Source organism: Macaca mulatta, chromosome 6, assembly GCF_049350105.2.
Source record: "Macaca mulatta isolate MMU2019108-1 chromosome 6, T2T-MMU8v2.0, whole genome shotgun sequence".
In the NCBI taxonomy this organism is placed as follows: domain Eukaryota; kingdom Metazoa; phylum Chordata; class Mammalia; order Primates; family Cercopithecidae; genus Macaca; species Macaca mulatta.
In genome coordinates, this window is record NC_133411.1 from 72,541,300 (window position 1) to 72,563,777 (window position 22,478).

The 22,478-nt window shown below is 42.2% G+C and overlaps 1 protein-coding gene across 3 annotated transcripts in view; it reads left to right on the forward strand.

Moving 5' to 3' along the window:
* The first annotated feature begins 2,991 nt into the window (after nucleotides 1–2,991).
* The window catches only part of RGS7BP (regulator of G protein signaling 7 binding protein), a 113,224-nt gene continuing 93,737 nt past the window's right edge, over nucleotides 2,992–22,478 (forward strand). Inside the window, exons 1-2 of one of the 3 annotated variants that reach the window (XM_015140026.3) lie at nucleotides 2,992–3,765; nucleotides 4,699–4,865. In XM_015140026.3, the coding sequence (XP_014995512.1) occupies nucleotides 3,601–3,765; nucleotides 4,699–4,865 (332 nt within the window). In that variant the 5' untranslated portion in view covers nucleotides 2,992–3,600. Of the gene's footprint in view, nucleotides 3,766–3,914; nucleotides 4,090–4,698; nucleotides 4,866–22,478 lie in introns of those variants that run through there. The other 2 variants (NM_001266063.1, XM_078003810.1) reach the window with 2 other exon arrangements.

Sequence of the window (22,478 nt, forward strand, 5' to 3'; positions counted from 1 at the left end):
GTTGGGTGGAGGGTTCAGGGGTAAGCTAGTGACAGTGAAAGGGGTTTATAACACAGGACTTAAACCATCTACAAATGAATATCATCCATCCTTCTTTAAAGCCCCTCAGTCTCTCTGTTATCTTCCTCCTCTTCATCCCAAGCATCCTCACCCCTCACAAAACCCCAGGCACCTGATGCATTTCTCTACTTCTCTCTTTAAACACATGAAGTAGAAAGAAAATTGGGGCTGGGCACAGAGCCTCATGCCTGTAATCCCAGCATTTTGGGAGGCTGAAGCAGGCAGATTACCTAGGTCAGGAGTTTGAGACCAGCCTGGCCAACATTGTGAAACACTGTCTCTACTAAAAATACAAAAGTTAACTGGGCATGGTGCACATGCCTGTGGTCCACTCAGCTCAGATCTGGTAATTCACTAGAATGACACAGCACTCAGGAAAGAGCTTTTCTTACTATTACCAGACTATTCTAAAGAATACAACTTAGGAGCAGCCAACTCAGGCATGACTGTGGAACTACTCAGAAGTCTCCACTCCAGCCTGGGAAACAGAGTGAGACTCCATAGAATGAACAAATGAGCAAAATAATGAAAGAAAGAGAGAGAGAAGGAAGAGAGAGAGGGGAAGGAAGGAAGGAAGGAAGGAAGGAAGGAAGGAAGGAAGGAAGGAAGGAAGGAAGGAAGGAAAAGAAGGGGAGGGGAGGGGAGGTAATTGAGACTGCAGGAAAGAGAAAGGGTCAGGGAGCTGACTAAGCATTAACCTGTTATCTTTTTATATTTGGGGAGATTCGGCCAGCAGAAGAGTCCTCTCAGTCTCTGGGCCATCTAAACACCTGGAGGATAGCAGCACACCAAGGTCCGGGCATAAGGGCTGATGCCTCCTTCCTCTGATCTTTGATAGGGAAAACTGACTCTCAAGCTTGTGTGAAGTTCTGGTCAGGCACAGTGGCTCACACCTGTAATCCCAGCGCTTTGGCAGGTGAAGTTATGTGAATCACTTGAGCTCAAGAGTTCAAGACCAGCCTGGGCAACATGGCAAAACTCTGTCTTTACAAAATATTAGCTGGGTGTGGTGGCATGTGCCTGTAGTCTCAACTACCTGTGAGGCCAAAGTGGGAGGATCACCTGAGCCCAGGAAGTTGAGGCTGCAGTGAGCTCTGATGGTGCCACTAAATTCCAACCTTGGTGATGGAGCGAGACCCTGACTCAGAAAAAAAAATAATAATAATAATGCAGTCAAATATCCACTCAGTTATCCACCTGTTAGGTTTTTCTTTTCCTTCCCATCCAATTACATGATATCTTTTCCAACAGCACTTCTCCAACTCTCTGACTCCAATTAGGTGGCCTACAATTCATTTCTGGCACTAACTACCCAGAGTTAACATCAGATTTACAGGTTTAACGGCTCAGTCCCACGAGACCGCCCTCATCTCAGAGGCCAGTCACAAGTATGGGATCCACAGGTTACCAACTCTTCTGTCCATGTTGGCTACAAATTTAGGCGTTCCTACAACCTCCTTCTCAGATTTGGTAATTCACTAGAATGACTCACAGTGCTCAGGAAAGAGCTTTACTTACTAAAGGATACAACTCAGGAGCAGCCAACTGGAAGAGAAACATAGAGCAAGGTATGGGAAAGGGACATGGAACTTCCATGCTCCTTCCTGGTGTACCACCCTTCCAGCACCTAGATATCTTCCACAACCCAGAAGCTCCCCAGACTCTATTGTTGTTTAGGGGTTTTACAGAGGTTTCTTTGTGTAGGCATGATTGATTAAGTAATTGGCCATTGGTGATGAACTCAGTCACTAGGTCCTCTTCTTTCCCCTGAGATTGGGGGTGAGGTTGAAAGTTGCAAGCATCTAATCAAGGCTTGGTCTTTCTGGTGACAAGATGCCTTATAATAACTCAGGCAATTTCCAAGCATTTTAGGAATTCTGCACCAGGAACTGGGGACAAAGACCAAATAACTCTCTTATTATAGTACCCCATTATGTTTACTTGTCTTGTTAAAAAAAATGTAGAGTCACCCTCCTTAGGATATTAAGCTTCCTGGCTATTTCTGGCTTTCTCTTTCTATGTACTCTCCATATCCCTTTAACAGACTGACCAGGAACTTCTGATCTGTTCTCATTAGGATTACTAATACATAACTAGCTTTCCTGTGGCAGACCCCTTTCTCTCTCTCTCCAAACAAATCATTCAAGAGAACAAGCATCCCTAGAGCCTTAGAGTTGAATGCCTACAACACTAGCTCTTCCTCCCAGAAGAACCTTAGGAAGATGCCAGTGGGAAGGGTGAACTTAAATGGCTGAGGGCCTCACCCCCACTCCTTTTCACACAGGCATCATCCCCACTTTTCTAGGCCACTTCTGTTGGCCTCTGGGTTACTGAGAAGAAGGTCATTTTGAGTGTCCAGGGAGATCTCTTGGCTCTTATTTGTTCAAGTCTCCGGAAGGGAACTCTAGGAGCCGGGTCCTGAAACCCTGGCATGCAAGACTAAGAACTTTACTAGCTGAAATGGGATGGGGATGAGGCCCAATCTGAGCGAATGCCTCTGTGCATTCTGCCTCACTGGCTCCTCCTTCCCCCTCCATGAACAAAGACAAAATAAAAACAAAACAACTCAGGGAAACAAAGCTTTCCTTTTAGGTTATCAAGAGGTCTTCCGTTTGGAGCAAAACCGCACCCCCTCCTGTGGCCCCAGTCTCAGTCTCAGATGGTGAGGGCCTCAAGCCCATACTGGCTTATTTGAAATCCATGTTTAGGTCCCAGCATGTGGCATGTGCTCCACTCTGATGACACTTTTCGTTTCTAATAATAGAGCAGATGAAGTAATATTGCAATTGATGTTCCCGGGGATTTGATTGGATAAGTGCATAAAGTGTGGAGGGGGAAGGGGGTTGCATGGACAGATCACATTAGTATTCCCGTCCTATCAATGTGCGGGCCCGCGAACAACGTCAGCCGGACCGATTCTCTGCGTCTGCCAGTCCCGCCACAGATTCATCTGGGATCTTCAAACAGACGAGCCCTTAGAGACGAGGGATCAAGGCAGCCGATTAGAACCAATTGCTTGCTTTGGGGACAGCCAGTCCTTCCAGGCCTGGCGACAGTGGAGGGAGGGGAAAGACAACCGAGTGCCGCTGCGGGAAGACACTGAAGCAAGAGCGACACCCCTTTCCGCCCCCCACCTTGCAGCGCAGGCTTTGAAAGCTGCTCCCCCACCTGAATGGAAACTCGGAACCGCCGGGCGGCGCGTTCCTTCTCGCCCAGCCTTGCAATCCATGCCGAGAGGAAGGCAGTGCGAGCCCGCGCCAGCGCCCAGCTCCCGGGACAGGGTCGGCAATGCTGCTGAGCAGAACTTGATCGCGCCCCTTCCTCGCTGCTAGTGGAAGCGATGCTGCACGGCACAGCCAGCGCTTCCTCGGCTCTCCTTCAAGCTGAAGGTTACCGACCCGTGCAGCCAGCCCCAGCACTGTGAGCTGCGCGCCTCAGGTCCAGGCTCCGGCTGCTCGGCGGCGGCGCCCAGGGCAACAACCGGGCCGCCCGCGCCGGGGCGCACTGCACCAGCGGCTTCGGCTTGGTGGATGTGTATGCATGAGTTCTGCACCGAATGGGCGCAAAAAGCGCCCCAGCCGGTCCACCCGCTCCTCGATCTTCCAGATCAGCAAGCCCCCGCTGCAGAGCGGAGATTGGGAGCGCAGGGGCAGCGGCTCCGAGAGCGCCCACAAAACCCAACGAGCCCTGGACGACTGCAAGATGGTGGGTGAAAACTGCGCCTCTTTTTTTTTTTTTAATTGAGAGGGGGTGGGGGGAGTCATGTATGTTAATCATTTGCCTGAGTGCCAGCCACTCCCCCACCCTCAGCGCCTCAATGCCGATCACGTGGCACACGCACTATTTTTAAATCTGCAGTCCCCCAAATTCAGGGTGACACCCCGGTCGTAATGGCCCTGCAGAGAGAAGTGTCACAGCAAGGGTCTTTTGGATCAGCGACTGTAGGTTGTGCCTCTACCCCCTCGAAGAATGGTGGATGCGAAAGACACAGTGAACTGGCTCGCTCACCGGGGAGGGAGAGATGAGGAGGTGGGGATGCTGCTTTCTGGGGAGAGAGTAGCAAACAAACCCAAATACAGCGCACGGGGCGCTACCGAGGGGTCGAAGGTTCCAGCGCAGAGGCTGTAGCTGGTCTTCCAGTCAGGCCGTCAGGCCGAGAGGTTCAGTGGCCCAGCAAGAGGTGAACGGTTTGCCTATTACACCCTACCTGTGGCCTCCCCCGCCCCTCCCGCCATGCAACTTAAAAGCCATGTCCTAGCAGTAGCAGAGGGGAGCGTCTACGTAGGACTCCCCAGCGTCATTCTCTGTCGGCCTGGGAGTGGCATGGTAGCCCTCCAAATATGCTTTCTTGCTCTTCAGAAACTGAGTCTGAAAGGGAGAGGGGAAGTAGGTCTGGAATTAGAGCTTCCATGGCCAGGCTTGCCTATGAAAATAAACACTTGCCTTGGACAAAGAGACTTGCCATTTTGGTGCTTCTGCTTTAAACCATTCCTAGGTTCTTTAGCTGGAGATCTGGGGAGCCGACTGAGGGGTCAGTGAAGGCCCCTGTTTATGTACTCCAAAATAGGAAACTTTCTGATGAGAAATGTTTGGTTAAAAAAACAAAACAAAACAAAACAAAACTCACTTCTTTTCCAGCTTGTCCAAGAGTTCAACACACAAGTGGCCCTGTACCGAGAGCTGGTCATTTCTATTGGGGATGTCTCGGTCAGCTGCCCCTCACTCCGGGCGGAAATGCACAAGACAAGAACCAAAGGCTGTGAAATGGCCCGTCAGGCACACCAAAAATTGGCTGCCATCTCAGGGTAGGAGACTCGGCATTATTTGGTAATTCTTATACATGATGCATGGATGCTGACAGAATTTTATGGTAGCCAAGGCCTCAGAGATGATCTCCACATATTTGAGATTTTAATCTTGAGATCGAAATTCTCTTAGAGAGCTATACACAAACTATAGGCCAAACCACAATTTGAAGGCTATGTCATTCTTGTATATATGTATATATATTTAGAAGATTTGGATCAAGTGATTTTTTTAAAACTTAATTTTCAATACTCTGGCCACATACTGGAATTTGGAGCATAAGATTTGGGGTGGATGGTTGGGCATCAAATTGAAGTTAAATCATCATGCCTCAAAATTATTTTGTCATCTGCTGCTGAACAAAAGGCCTGTGCTATAGAGAAAAATCTTTCCCAAATCCCAGATTTACTAAACTATTTATACCATGAGATAAATTCCTATGATACCGCCTAAAATAAAATCCCTAAAATAAGGTCTTAGATATAAATTACTCTTCACTGTGGTGATCTGAAGGGGTAAGTTTTAGCATAAGAACAGTTTTTAAAGATTGGGGACATTCACAATCTCAGTAAAACTAAGATGACTTTGTCCCCCAAATTTTTATTTATTTTCATCAGATTTATGTTTTTTCAAGCCTGTATTAGGAGATAATTCGGTATGTGAAAACTTCTGTCTTTGGATCCTACCTACTCCTTCTTTCATCTCTTAATATTGGGAAAAAAGTTAGCCATGGATTTTGTTAACAGTTTCTATTTTCAAGATAAGTACTTAGAGCAAGGAAACACAGGAATCCTTATACAAATGCATTGATACATTAAGTGTTTGGTTCAAACTGGATATAGCATTTATCTGTTTATCTATGTGAGTATATCTTTATCACAGCAGGAGTTCAAATTGGTCAGACTCACCTGATAATGTTACAAATTGATCACTTGTAGGAATTATATCTAATTTACTTATTTGAAAGAATCACTGTTTGCCATCTTTAATTCCAATAATATATATAGTGACTAATACTAGTTTATAAAGACTGGAAAGCCATATATTGCCTCTCTTAATAATTAGTTCACATTTGACCACAGGCATTTTATATCATGAAAAATGATATGCTGTACTCATCTCCTTGAAGAAAGGGATAAACAAAATATGCTATAACCCTATCTTATTTAGTAAAAATATTGAGAAGCCTTATCCTTTTCTGTTTTAACTCTTACACTATTCTTAACGAGAAGTAAATCTGGGTAATGGAAGGGAATTAAGTGGTTCGGGAGTTTGGGGAAGAAATGCAGCTGTGATCAGTCCCAGACAAGGAGAGAGAGAGAAAAAAAATCAGAAATGTGAAGGAGCACTGTTAAATTTAAAGGCACAGATAAACAATAATTCCAAAGGAAAAGCAGATTTAGGACAGGAAATTTTCTCTCAGGGCTAAGGAGTAGCAACTCTGTAAACTTTGTGTCCTAGATTACAGGATTGGATTGCATTTAGGATCCCTTTGAATTGGAACTCAAAATGAGAACATGTTCTAATCAGAGAAGGTGGGCTGGAGGAATGAACAAGGAGTTCGATTCAGTCTATTTTGCTACACACACGAAATTCAGAGTTTTCTAAAGGTTCAGGAAAGAAAAGGTCCGAAACTATTGGCTAAAAGTTGAGTTTGGAGGATTTCAGATGGATTTTTTTTTCTTTCAGAGGTATTCTAGTTATGTTACCCCAGCTGGTCTTAAACTCCTGCACTCAATCCTCCTGCCTTAGCCTCCAGAGTAGCTGGGACTACAAGAATGCACCATGGCACCTGGCATGAGGTGGATTTTATTTACTCTGGTGTTTTTAGCTCTTTGCTACTTGCTTGCATGTTATCTGAGTGTTGATGTTAATGGGTGCAGTTTTATAAGAATTCATGGTAAAATAAGGTTCTTAGAGCCTTGCCAAAGGAAAACCAACTCCATAAAATATTCTAGGATAGAATTTGACACATTTCCCCCCTTACAATAATAATTAAATGCAATTTGACATTCGTTATAAAAGATGACAGCAATATAATTGAAGGAAATCCCTTTAGTTCCTCACCATCTGGGCTCCATTAATGAAGGATGTGATTCCCTTTGGCGGAATTCCGTTTCTGATATCACTTGTTATGTGGGTTCTTGTTTCAAGCTTGATGTGAAGGCTGGTAGGGAGGCTGTAGGAGTCACTTTAAAGTTTGAAGCAGGGATGAGAAAAGCAAAGGTTTTTGGTGAAATTTAGAGAGAAGAACTGGATTTCTTGAGCGCCCACTATTTGTCATCACAACCCAGCTATTCCCTTTCAGCTGAGGGAGGGATTATTATTCTTATTCTACAAATAGGTCTAGAGAGATTGAGGAACTTGCTCAAAGTCACACAGTTAAGAAGTGACACAGCTCTGATTCTGCCCCATGTTTGCATGCTTCTGATATTCATGCTTTTTCCTCTATATAATGCTGCCATTCAAAAAGGTGCTATGTATAAAGGATACACGATAAAATATAAATGAATCTTAAAAAGAGTATGCTAACTGAAAAAGCCAGTCACAAAATACCACATATCATGTGATTCCATTCATGTGAAATGCCCAGGAAAAGCAAATCTATAGAGACAGAAAGTAGATTAGTGGTTACCTAGAACTGGAGGCGAGAGCAGGTAGAGACTACAGATGTGCTCGAGGAATCTTTTTGGGATGATGGAAATGTTCCAGAATTGGACTATGGTGATGGTTGTACAATACCGTATATTTACTAAAAGTCATTGAATTGTAACTAATAACGAGTGAATTTTATGGCATACAAAGTATACCCCAATAATTGTTTTTTAGAAAGGTATTATCATCATCACCATCATTAACACTTGTTGTTTTTTATTTTGTCAACTTTATTATTTTCTACATACGTAGCTTTTAATGAAGGGGTATGAGCTATAGGGTGGAGGAAAAGTAACACTTGGCTCCCCACGCATTCCTCAAGACACCTGCCTCATGGCTATTGTTTAAGCACCAATGCTTTGCTCTGTGTAGGAATACAAGTGCGGGAAAGGCAGGACTTGAAGGAGTAAGTGAATTTATTCATTTTCTACCAATACAGACCCCCACTTCCTGGTCTGCCAGCTGGCTTTGGGGCCACAGGAGGTAGACAGGATTGAAGGTGGACAGGGTAAAAAGAAGATGAGGCAAGATAGAGAAGAAGAGGAAAAACAAGGAGTTAGCATTAAACAAGCCACTAATGCTATATACCTTTCATCCCTGACCAACTGAAACCCTCAAGGAACGGTGGAGCTCACAGCAGAAGAAAACTCAGACTACGTTTTTTCTGACTGGCCCTGTATAAGAAGGCCATCTTCACAAATACAATCAACACAGTTTCTCAAATTGTGTTTAGATCAGCAGAGTTCAGACACAGCCTTTTCTTTCAAAGGCATCAGATATCTGCATTCTTGACAGAATTAGCCAGGTGAATACAAAGTCTCCTCTGACTGTCTTGATTTACTAAAGTTATGGTATCCTTACAACTCTGACCCTCTCCCAGACATTAAAGCTAAGAGGGGCCTTAAAGATCACTTGCAAGAATGGGCCTCAAACTTTTTTAGCAGCAAATCCTCCCTTCAATCTAAATGTAGAAAGCCACATTTATAAAGACAGTCATAGTGGCATTACTCTGCACTGCTTGGGGTGTGTGTGTGTGTCCATGTGCATATCAGGAGTAGGCCAGGTCCTGCCTTTTGGACTTCCTACCCAAAGTGACTTCTAGACACTTCATAGAATCCCTAGGGCTCCATGGCACTTTATATTTGAGAAGTCTAAGATTCAGAGGATTTAAGTGACTTTTGAGGCAACTTGACAAAGAATACGTGAAGACTTTGAAGTCAGGCAGACTTGGACTGAGTATCATCTTTTATGACCTTGATGGAATGCTTAACTCTCTGAGCCACAATTCCTTCATCTGTAAACTAGTGTCATGCCCGCTCGTGGGGTACTTGAGAGAGTTAACTGAGCTAGGTATGTGAAGCAGGGACCACATGTCCAGCCTGTCAATGGCACTGCCAGTCAGAGGCTGCTCTAAGACTGGGACCTGGATCTCCTGCTCCCTGGTCTAGTACCTGTTGCATCAACCACACCTGAGAATGAGGAGAGATGAGCATAGCATACAAGGTACGAGTGGCCCCAGGAGCCAACATCCTTCAGCACACCTCGGGAGTTACTGCTATGGCTGGGGCACTGGTGGTCAGGATTCTCTTTGTGCTGCTGTACTTCTGCGGTGTCTGTGTTGGACTGAATCTTTCTCACACTGCTGCTTTTGATTAATGGTTCTCAAGAGAATCTAAATGTAGAAGGATTTACTCCAGATCTTAAGTTTAAGTATGACAATATGAGAGACAGTAGAGTGTGATGGGAAAGAGCACTGATTCTAAGTCAGATTAGACAAGGCTTTACCACTTGCTAAGGACATGTGTGAATTTGTATGCAGATTGATTCACAGAGTGGTTAGTGGTAGTCTGGTACCATGGTTAAGTACATAGACTTTGGGGCCAGACTCGCAGTCTGGCTGTGCTGCTAGTCACACGTAGTATGAAGTCAGGCAAAGATATTGTCTCTCCCTCTCTGCTTCAGTTTCCTCAACAGCAAAATGCAGTTAATGAATAATGGGACCAGAGTATGTGGCATTGCGAGGATCAAGTAGTTAGGAGACTGCAAGTATATAGTAAATGCTATTAAGTGCAAGTTAGTGGTAATATAATAAGACATTTAAAATTTCAGATTGTCGAGATACATTTATATCAAAAGTGTTAATCCATCAAATATTTTCCAAATGAATACTTTGGCTGGAGTAAATCTTTGCTTACCTTGGTTTCTTATATTATATTCTGAGACATTTTCTAGGTTGAAGTTTCCCAGATGGCTATCAAAAAGCCTGTTCTGGGATACTATAACAATTATATGGAGATGTTAAGATTCAAAAGTAGTTTAGAAATTTTTTATATAAATCGGCCTAGATTCTTCATATATCAAATAATATTTACAAAATCTTTTGGCCTAGTTCTGGTATAGGCTATATGACATTGGACAAGTCTGTTAAATTCCCTGCCTGCCAAAATGAGAGTGTTACATTGAATGACTTCTGAATCTCCTGGCTTGCTCATCTCATTATTCTATGTTAATTCATAGAGAATCACATGGACCTTGTTTACAGAACTGAGCTATGGAAAAATAAATATCATGCAAGAAGTTTGATGATTGAATTCCAGAAATAATTTGTTGAGATCCAAACATAGAACATTCACAAGAAGAATCTTAATTTCCTATTTCAGGTTTTTCCCTCCAGCAATGATTTTCCTGACCAACCAGACCTATGTTTCTCTCCTTTTCTCCTTCTCTTTCCTCATGTTCTTTCCTTCTCTTCCTTCTCCTCCTCCTGCCTTTTCTTGGGGGGTTGGGGTGGGCCGTTTTGGTTTCGATTTGCGTTTAATTTTTTGCCATGATTTTTTCAGTCCCACTTATAGTTGGTTTCTTGTTCCTACCCTTGTTCTGTTTGTTAGGAAGTTAGGAGGTGAGAGAGTGAGATAAGGGAGAATAAAGTATTGCAGCTTAGCAATAGTCCTTTCAACACTGGCTGAGCCAGCAGCAATGATGTGTGGTGACAGAGTATGGAAGAAGAGCTTGGTGACCATGGAAGCAGTTCTCAGCCTTCTTTGATCCACATGGTGGAGGAGGCCTTATGTGGGCAGTGACAGCCTCTGCCGTTAGTAAAAGGGACCTGTGGTTGGCAGGCATGCCAGGCCACCCACTCTGTCTTTTCTTTTCTCTTCCTATTAAAGGTGTTTTGCTTTAAAATGTTTAGCTCTCACTGGTCAAATAGTGAAAGGCAAGTTTCGTCTATACCAAAAGAATATACTACCCATAAAGATAATGATGGAAGAACAATTCAGTATTAGTTTGCTAAGGCTGCCGTGACAAAGTACCACAAACGGAGTGCCTTAAATAAAAGAAATTTATTGTCTCACAGTTCTGGAGGCTGGAAGTCTAAGGTCAAGGTGTCAGCAGGGTTGGTTCCCTCTGAGGGCCATGAGGAAGGATCTGCTCCATGCTTCCCCGCTAGCTTCTGGTGGTTTGCTGACCATCTTTCACTTTATTCAGTTTGGTGAAGTATCTCTGCCTTTAGCTTCACATGGCCTTTTCCTCGTGTGTGCATCCATGTTCAAATTTCCCTTTTTCACAAGGACACCAGTCATATTGAATTAGGGGCCAATTCTACTCCAGTATGCCCTCATCCTAGCTTCATTATTTACACCTGCAATGACCCTATTTTCAAAAAAAAAAAAAGGTCACATTCTGAGATACTAGGGGGTTAGGACTTCAATATATGAATTTGGTTGGGGGAAAGGGAGCATAATTTAACCCATGACAAATTTCCTTGACCTATCTGCAGCTAAATACACACTTTGGGTTGTTTTGCCCCAACTAGAGGTGGGATTTTGCCTGGGACTTTCTATATACTCTCTCTGTACTTTCATACAAAGCCATCCTAGGACCCAATATTTAATCATCTGCAAGATCGTAACTCATATAAGGGTAGAGTGTGTGAATATAGAATAGAATGTTTTCTGTATGAAATGGAGTTGTTCACAAAGATACTGAGTCTCTAATACAGTTAGAACTTTTAATCACATTATAAAGATAAACCAAAACCAGCTACAAGAGGCAATACTGGGGAGAGCTGATGAAGCAACTGACAATCCACACCCACACAGGGGGTATTCACTTTCCCTGGTGTGCATGAGAGAATTGAGCAGGTGGTGGACCCTCAATGATGCTAATACTGTTGCTTAAGGACCATAAGCATACTCCGGAGCAAGTGACAAGGTTCTGACTCACACCAGATTAAAGAAGAGGGCTATTATTAGCAACTCAGCTAAATGTGATATGGCATCTAGACAAGTGTTCCCCCATTGCCTATTGAAGTTTAGCCGTTTTATGTTTTGAACAGATTTAATGACTTTCACCTTGTTAGAGTCTTCTTAATAGATGTTCCAATTAGAGAGAAAATTAAATCTAAAACTAACTTTGGAAAAATTCACTGTCACTTTATTATGTGTACTCTAAAGTGCAAGAGAGCAAGACTGTTTCACTCATCTTTGCACCCTGAGTGGTAAGCTCAGTGATGATATAGTTGTCTTCTCTATTCATTAAGTTTACTTGGTATTTTAAAATTTATTCTTAACAGAAGCCGGGTCTTGATACAGACTTTAGTAAGAATTGAGAGATTACATTCGTTTACATCTTATTACATTTAACTATTTTTTTAATATAATTCTAAAACCAATATGTTGGTTTTTAAATAACAGAGGACTCGAAGAGCATACCTAAGAGCCATTTCTGAGGCGTAGGTGTTCATTATTATGACAAATCAGCGGGCATTGTGTATCTTAGAATTACTCATAAAGTAATTATATTTAATTTATGTTATTTGATAAAATATTACCATAACATCTCTCTGCTTAGTGGACACTTTATATTGAATAGTTAATTAATCAGTTACCATTGAGATCACCTTTTCGAACTGTTGTTTAAAATTCTAGGCCCTGAGAGTTTAGCTGTGTCTTATCCCAAAAAGACACCTATAGAAAGCACAGCTCCAGAACAGTATTTAAACTGCCTGTTTATTTCCTTTGCTTTATAAAACATGACTTTAGAAAAGGTAAAACTTTATGAAAAACATTTAATTACTTGCCTATATGCGTACATACACACACACACACACAAACATATATATATACACACATACACACATATACATATATAATACACACACACAGAGTAAACTTATTTGTGAGATTGATTCTGGTTAGGATAAAGTATCTGAGCCTTTAAATAGAACTAATTTAGCGAATAATAATAATTAGTATTATTATTTATTTTTAGAGATGGGGTCTCACTCTGTTGCCTAGGCTGATCTTGAACTCCTAGGCTCAAGCAATCCTTGTGCATCAGCCTCCTGAGTAGCTGGGACTACAGGCATGCACCATGAGACACAGCTAATTTTTTAAAAACTTATTACAGAGACTGGGGTCTTGCTATGTTGCCAAAGCTTTTCCTGAACTTCTGGCCTCAAGCAACACTCCCAGCTCAGCCTCCCAAACTGCCAGGATTATAAGCGTGACTCACCACTCTTGACCTAAATATATGTTTTCAACCTAATAGAAGACTCTAGATACAATCAGGTTAACAAAAGTCAAGTTAACATTTGCAGCTGCAGATATATAGAAAACTGATAAACTACACCAATCTAAGTTTGAGCACAAGGGGAAATATATACTAACCCGGAAGAAGCCAAAGCCCTCATGTATTCTTCAGTTACTGAGAATATCTTGAAGTGCCCCCACCCTTATCCCATAAGGTACCAAGTCCTGTAGTGTTTTATCTTTTTCAGTGTCTATTGTGTGCCTTCTTTTTTTTCCCCATTTCTGTGGCCACCTCTTAGTTCACAAATGTATCCCCTCTGGCCATCAGCTGTTGTAGTACCTCCCAATTGGTCCCCTTGAGTTCAATCTCTCACCTCTTCTCTTCAATTTATTCAGTAGATCCAGGCTAATCCTCCTCCTAAAATGCTTCTCTGATCTTGTCACTTCTTTGCTTTGAAACTTCTAAAGATTTCCTATTGCCTAAAGCAGTGTTTCTTCAAATTTGAAACTAGATTTCCTGTATCAGAATCACGTGGGTGGGATGTCCTCAGACCTGAAGAACCGAAACCTCTGGGGAGGTAAGGATAGGAAATCCAAATTTTTAACAAGCACCACTGCATCTCCCAGAAGATTGTTGAACATGCAACATATGAGGCCTATCTGCCTAGAACAGCGATTCTCAACGTGGGCTGCACATGGGAATCACCTGGGAAGCTTTAAAAATTTGCTCATGCTTTAGTGCCATCCCTAGAGTTTCTGATTTAATTGGCCTGGGATGCTGCCTGGGCATTGGGGTATTTTTAAAAGCTTCCCAAGTGTGCATCTGTATCAAAAAAGATTATACTTGGCTATATTTAACAGAAAATTCAAAGTAGCAATTACTAAAGACACCAGGGTTTATCCTTGCCCAGAAAAAAAAAAAAAAAAAAAAAAAAAGTCCTAGGTTGGGCAATTCGGAACTGGTACAGTGGCTCCATGAAACCAGATGGTTCTGCGCCCATTCTTTGTTTATGGTTTCTGTCCTCAACCTTGCTTTATGAGGCAAGATGAGCACAGGAGTTCAGCCATCCGTCCATGTTCCAGCACAGAAGGAGGAAGGAAAGAGGAAGGGCAAAAGGCCACCATGTCCAGATGGGTCAGCACTCCTTAATCAGTTTCAAACAAAACTTCCAGAACGGTACCATATGGTCACACCTAATTGCAAGCAAGAATGGGGAATACAGTCTTTTTTCATTGCCACCTTAAATAAAAAGGATTTCATTACTAAGGAAAACGGAAAGAATGGGTATTGGGAAACAACTAACGACCTCTGTCACAGTACCCAACCTATATTCCTGGATGTTTTACCACTTCACTTCTAAACATTCCACTTCCTCAAACTGGTCTAGTTTTTACTCCTTAAGTGTGTGTAACAGAGTGACCCTATTCCATTCATCTACATATATAGTTTCTATATGTAAATCCATACTCGTTAGACAGTAAAAGAAAAACTTCACTCCCCTGCATGTCAAGGTCTTACCTGCACTCTCATTATAGTCTGCCATGCTCCTCACACTGAAAAGCAGAACAGGGGAAAGGGTCCGGAAAGGGTTGAAAAAAAGATTTTGCTGCTTTTAAGTGAACTCATGGAAAAGATATGAAGTTTAGAAACCACTGGGAGGGCAGGAAGTTAGGTGAGTTGGCTTTGAAAGGACTTAAGTATAATTTTCACAAGACAGGATGTGAAATGGGGTAGAGCCTGCAAGGAGTATAGGTAGTGACACTCAAGAAATCAATTTTTTAAAAAATCTACATGAGATTGAGACCCTTTTAAAAAAAATGTTTAAACCTCTGTAAATAAATCAAAGAAAAAAATTTCATCAAGGAGTTAAAATCTGATAAACTGTTACGAATAAAAGGTGGGAAGCAGCTAGAAAACTCAAGGAAGCAGGAAGGGTTTTCTGGAGATGGGGATAAACTACAAGATGATCTATGGTCAAGATCATAATGAGCTCATTAAGGGAAATTGGACTTGGAACTCATTATCCCATATAAACAATGTTATACATAGTACTTAAGTCATAAACAGTATTTAACCCATAATTTCCTAAATTACAACCCTTTTCATCATATATAACTGTATTTTCTATGGGAAAATAGATTCATGCCCAACTCCAGCAGTCATCTTTCTTTCTGGGAACCTATTCATAGTGCTTTTCTAGGTGTGGTAGATACAACAGCTTTTAACAAAATAAAGTCCTTATATTTATGGTGTGTGTGGTGGTGGCAGCGGGGGTGGGGCCAGTGATTGAGAAGAAACAAACAAAAGAGAGCATTTCAGATAGTGATACATGCAGTGAGGAAAAGAAAACAAGATGATATTGTTAAGGAATGATATATGCAGTGTGGGTAGTTATCTTCTGATAGGTGGTCAAAAAGGCGCCTCTGAGAAGGTAACATTCGAACTGAATATCTGACTTTGAGAAGGGACCAGTCCTACGATAATTGTAGAGAAAAGCATTTGAGGCAGCAGCCAACAGCAAGGTAAATGTCCTTGAAGACTGCATTATCGGTTTGGAATTATCTTCAGCTGCCAGTAACATAGGCCAGACATCAGTGACTTAAACATATAAAGGTGGCTTTTTCTCACATAATTAAATACCTAAAGGGGTAGGGATCGCCAACATTGGTTCATGATTGAAGAACATCATGACTGAGATTTCTGTAGTTCTCTGGGGCTTTTCCTCAAGGTCCCAAGATTGATGTTGCAGCTTCAGAAATTGTATCCATGTTCCAGGCAAGTAGAAAGGGCAGAGAGCACAGACATAAGCCGATTAAATGTGGCCCTTCTTAAAAGAGTTTCTCAGAAGCCTCACACAGCAACTTCCTGAATGTCCCAGCAGCCAGTGCGGTGTCATGTAATTTCCCTGACTGCAAGTTTTATGATCTGATTTGCATACATCTCTCTCCATACCAGCTGTCTGCTGAGAACACAAATTTCCTAATCTATAAGCCAAAGTCATGCTTCCTGAGGCCTAGGGCAGGATCTCTAGCAAGACTGGGGAGACGGGAAGAGTATGGAGCTTGGATGTGAGGAGTGAGGAAAAGGGATGCTGGAGTGGGAGAAAGAAGTAAAGGTAGATCGACCAGCATTAACCTCTCCTTCCTGCTCATTTTCCTCTTAGTTCATTTGTTCCTTTCATTAAACACTGAACACGTATTATGGGCCAGACATTGTGAGAGCCTCCAGAAGCATAAAGATGAATCAACATGGCCCTTGCCCCTGAGGAGCTTATCACCCAGCCTCTGTATAGAGATAGACATTAAACAAATCATTGCAGAACAATGGAATCAACTCTGCAATAGAAGTAGGCAGAGGATACAGTAGAGGAAGAGTAATCAGCTCTGCCTGACTGGGTGTAGCCAGGGAAAACAACTTCATAAAGGGAATGATGTCACTTGGGCTGAACTTTGAAGAGCAAATAGCAATGTCCTCTCTCTTTTAGTTATACAGTCATAGGCCTCTGCCATAGGTAAGCCTCAGGAGACACTAATTGTCTCTTTTGAACCATGGGGAAACAGAACTAGGAGTTTAAATGTGCTAAGATCCTACTATGTGCTGTTCTCTTTGCACATATAATTCATGATTAAATCATATTCATGATGAAATGAATATGATTCATCTGAAATAACGTTTACCTACAACCCGGGAGGATACTGTTTTTAAAGGCTGGTATGTTGACTGGGAAGCACAATTTACTTGCAAATAACAGAGACCAACCTGTTCACAGATTGGCCTCATCATAGAGCCAGCTGTGTATTTGGGTGGGAGCTGAGATTATTTTACCAACTCAAGAATGTCAGGACTGAGATCCTCATGATTCTTTTGCCTTTTCCCTATGGTTCCAACATGTTGGTCCTGTCCAGAGCAAATAGATTCCAGAGCTGTCTCTGGATTTTAGGTGAAGCTCACTTGGAAACTTTCTAGAGAACTCAAAATGTTAGGTATTTTTTAAATCTCCATTTTATAGTGAACTGGGGTTCTGAAAAGTTGAGATATTTGGTCAAGATGTTTGGTGGAGCTGGAGTTTGAACACTGGTCTCTCTGGTGCCAGAATCTTTATTCTTGCCACCATATTGTGCTGTTTCCTGACAGACCCTTCTTTCTTGGACTGGCCACAGGATTGCTTTCCTTCTTTTCTACTGCCACAAACTATTATTTCCACTCAGAGCCTCTCTTCCCCCGGACACACTTCAGAACAAGGATCTCTTCAGCCAGCACACAGCCAATTTGAGGGTTTTTAAGATTTCCTCAGCTACTAAGAGGAGGAAAACAGGCAGGAAGGAAAAAAATAACAAAACTATGGCCTTACTGAAGCCGCCACTGGAATGTAAATGGATCTTGGCTCTGCATTCTTGAGGCCTCAGCACTTTTCTCTGGACCCCTAATTTTTCAGTCTTTCTTTTCCTATACCACATTTACTCACATTGCTTCATTTGGGGGCACCTTCTTTCCTGGTTGTTTGACTATGCAAGTCCTAGACATGACCCTATGGGATCAGACTCTGACCCAGGTCTGGGTGGGCTGAATTCTGGGTGTTTCAAGAATTGACCTACTGTTTCCCAGGGGAGGACATGTTAGCAGGGGCAGGACTCCCCATCACAAGAATGGCATTGGCCACCAGCTCCACTCCAGGACATCAATGAGCACGGGGGGTGAGGGTGGGGAATGGTAGGAAGTGCTGGAAGGGTTTGAAGGAGAGACAGCCTCCCCCTGGAGTGACAGGGACACTCCTAAGAAAGTAACACTGAGGCTGGGAGAAAAGATGGGAAGAAATCATAGGAAATGAGATCCGGAAGAGATTATCAGACCAATCTCAAAAACACTACTTCTTAAAATACTGAAATCCCTTGTCAATAAATCCACAAGAGCTCCTGTTCTCCCACAAATGGCGTTAAAATCATCACGGTAATTACCTAAATTGCCTCCCTCATGAGATTTCTAGTTTCCAGCCAAAATGACTGATTGTTGGGGCTTCAGGCTCTGAGTTTTAGACTCTTTTATTCCCTTAGTGGGTCTCATTTTGAAGTGTTCCATTTTGGCATGGAATTCTTATTTCCAGTCTTGCCATCCACTCACTAAGCTGAGGAAATCTGGGAACTTGATGGGGTTTTTAAAATTCTTTTTTATTTATTTTTTGAGACAGAGTCTTGCTCTCTCACCCAATCTGGAGTGCAGCGCCACGGCCTTGGCTCACTGCAACCTCTGTCTCCCGGGTTCAAGGATTCTCCTGCCTCAGCCTCCCGAGTAGCTGGGACTACACGCATGAGCCACCACGCTCGGCTAATTTTTGTATTCTTAGTAGAGATGGGGTTCCACCATGTTGGCCAGGCTGGTCTCAAATTCCTGTCCTTGGGTGATCTGCCCACCTCGGCCTCCCAAAGTGCTGGGATTACAGGCGTGAGCCACTACACCTGGCCTTTTGTCTCTTTTACATATTGTCAGTAAACAGACATTTTCTGAGTTTTCATCTTTTATATCATATTCCTATTTTTTCATTACCATGAACAGTCCTATTTATCTTAGAATTAAAGAATAAATCATTTTCCCTTATCCTCACCAAAATATTGCTGAGGTAGGAAAAATTTAGGTAGCAATACAAATTTATTGCTAAAATGGTCCCTGATATATAATAAGCACTTAATGTTTCTTGAATCGTGCATCAGAGACATTTTGGGTTTGTGTAATTTTTTTTCTAATAAATGATTCTACTCCATTCTGTCCTATCCTGCTGTAACAAAATGTGGGTGGGAGGAAATGGATACATTTCCAAAGAGTAAACAGTAACTGGAAAGCAAGTCAAAGACCAATCACCTTCAGACTCTTGTTCCTGTTCTTACAAGCACTTTATTAACTTTTACAAAAATCTATTTGGTGTTGTAATAATACTTACCTGGGTCCTGCTCAAAACTAGTGGCCAGTGTAGAAAGACCTTCCCTGTGAGGACTACAACAGATTCTCTGTGCTCAAGTGAGCTAGGTGAGGCCAATATAAATGGTCAGAATCTTTTTGTGACCATAATTTGGTAATGTCCCGTTCCAATGAATACAGCTGTCCTCTGCCTGGAAGAGAGAAATACTCACCCTACTGAAGGCTGAATGGAAGGTCTCTCCCCAGCTGGGTCGTTTTCCTTGACCACAGCAGATGGCCAAAGGCCCCAGTTGTCATCATTTTGAAAGAGTGTAGCTGTGGGGTAGTCACCTGTGGACATTTGAGAAGCCTTACCTGTGTGCACAGAGAGATGACCCCTGCCAGTCAGCGCACAGTCAGGAACGAGAACATGATTCAGCCCTCACTGAAGACTCTCTGCGTAGGGAAGAACACGATTTGAAGGAGATTGCTGTCTCTTCCAAACTCGGTGACTCCCATGCATGTCTTTCCACCATAAGTCACATTTTCTTACTATCTGAAGTTTGAGCTCAAATGGTTGCATCTGTTTGAGTACTGTACCATCATTGAATAATGAGGATTATTTTAGGCCACAGCATGCACCATAATGCAAAATCACTTGGCAAATGTTCCTTCCATAAAACAAGCCATATCAACTGTTTCTATATTCATAGATTCAATCTTTTGTTTTCTGAGGATGAAATATGTTTTAAGCTACCAAATCTGTTCAGGCTCAGAGTGGTTTAAATTCTTGTCTAAATTTTAGTATTAGGTTATTACACAGCGCCATTGTAGATCTAATGAAAATGTGAAGCGAGTTCAGATATCTATTTAGGTGTAATCTTTCCAAAAGATATATGTGATCACACAGTTCATTCCAGGAAAGTCTTCCTTCACGTGTCAGCATTATAAAGGCATTCTCCATCTTCTGAGAAGGAAATTCTGTGGGATGTGAGGGGGAAAGAGGCAGGGAAGGAGAATGATTCAGCTGGAAAAGAAAAGAGAAAATGGGGAAGGAGGGCCGAACCAGTTCTTTGGGAACTATGCTGACTAAGGAGTGGGTACTGCCAGGAGATAAAGGAATGGAGTTGAAGGCAAATAAAAGGGACTCTCCAGTCGCAGAGTTGGTGATTGGAGGGAGTGTGCAATTCAAGGTCTCCAAACCCAGGTCCAGCAGGGCCCTGGGTAGGTGAAGCGAAAAAGTGGACACAGTGGGGCAGGGCTGTCGGGGTGAGCACGTGCCCCTGGATCTGAAGCAGGCAGCTGCCACCAGGCTTCACTGTTTGCTGAGTCCCATGGGGAAATATTGGCCAAATGTGCCATTTTGTGTGTGTGACTTTTTCTTAAGAGAATTGATGAATTCAAGTTTACGTGTGAAATATCACGATTTTTGTATGTTGGCCCATAGAAAAAGTCTGCTGACTAAAAGTGGCTCTCAGCCATTAGTGTCTACCTCTGTTAATTATCACCTGCTTGTTTGTTCAGAATATTTGTGGATTGTTGGATGTGAACAATTAAAGAAATGCCTGAGTGTTTTATCACTTTGAGTTTATATTAGTAAGTGTGACCTTTATCACCTTCTTTCTTTGCTGCTTTCAGAATGTCACATTATTGAGTGTTAAAACTTGTCAATACCTGTTACATAATTAAAATAAAAATAATACGCCAAATATTGAGAAAAAAGGAAATACATTTTGGCTTTGAATTATTAATGAAGACCAAATCTTTTAATTAGCCTTAGGAACATGTTAAACCTTTCTGGAATTGAACATAAAGAAATTATCATATTTGTTAATTTGTTCTGAAGTCAAATTGCTTTAAAGACCCTCTCTTTTGCCGAGAAGACAAATGCAAATTATCATATGGTTCACATATTACTCTCTTGCATCACACAGGAACCATCAATCTTATTATAATTAAGATCAAGATAGCCTGTCAGGTATATAACAGAGTCTGAGGTCTGCATGCATGCTAAATATTGGGCATACATATTTAACTTTACCTAAATGAGACCCTAAAGGGAAAAAAACTTCTTAACTTACTTTCTTGTTATTTATATGCTTTAGTAGCTGGTAGGATTTAACTGCAAGAGAACACTGTATGTGAAATATTGACAGATGTCAATCTACACAAAAGAGTTATGGCCATTTCTAGACAACTATTTCTGAATTCCCAGCACAGTGTTCATTCTATGATCAGCTTTTTTTGCTTACAGGTGTGGAACCTACATCAAACATTTCCTTTTCAAAACTTAATTTGTCCCTATTCTAAGACTCAAGATTTAATGTAGCCCATCCATTTTTCTCCTGCCCTTTCCTCTCCCTCCTCCAATAAAGTAGCCAAGTGAAAGGGAACTGAAGTGAAGGAGATTAGGCATCGAGAAACATAGGTATTACCTGCAGAGTGATGTCTAGGGAAGAAATTTGTACATTTGAAGGGAAACTGGATCATATGACTAACACAGAAGTTCATTAAAACTCTGAGATCTGGGATTTCTATAATTTAATTTTTTCCTCAATAATTTATTCTAATTAGATTCAACATCAACATTTTAAACATCACTATTATATTGCTAATGCAATTGCATTTTTCTGGGGCTTTTGAGGACAATTGAATCCGTAACTCCAAAACTTTCATGTTCTTTAAAAATTTTATATTATTTTATTAGTCCCCAAAGAGATAGTGCACATGAGCCCACCAATCAGTTTGCAACCACAGGCATCACACAGCAACTTCAGCCCTCCTCTCCCTCTCCTGCTTCAGCTGTCCCTTGTCCATGCCCACTGCCCACGAGGCCCCTTAGCACAACTTCCTTGCCATCACTCTGAAAAATCCAGGTAAGGGGGTTGTCTTGAGGTGCTCTGAAAGCTTGCAGTCCCCAGAGTGAGTGGGTTATATACTGAAATGTGAGTTGGCCTCTCCACCAATTCTATGCCATACTCAGTGGCCTGGGGCTTGAGAAAGTGCCACTCATAAACTGTTCATGTATTTCTTGTCACGTCTACCTCACTCCGTCTCATCAAGGTTTGAGTTTATTCTAGGGTCCAGGTGGTAAACATACCACTCAACTCGCCATCAAAGTGGTAAATGTACCACTCAACCCGGCATCATCCTCTGCCTTTTTCTAGGTCTATTTCCCACCCATTTCAACTTCCACCCTCCTCCAGGGATAAAATAGATGCCCCCAAGCAGATTGGCATATTCAAATACTGGTGATGGAGGTAGAGATGGGAACAGAGCAAGCGATAAGGGAGGTGTTCTTGATGTGGGAGCATCTCCACCCTAGCTCAGCAATCTAAGCCAGGGAGTAACAGAAAGAACAGCTATTGGGACTGTATTCCTTCCTAGGTGTCTTGTGAAGTCCCTTACAGGGCTTTTGTTGTTGTTGATGATGTTGTTGTTTTAGACTTCAACTTTAGAGCTAAAGGAGTGCTGTATCCTACTCCTTGATATCTTGAAGCCTGAGAGGCTCCCGAGGGTAAGAGGCATACTTACCC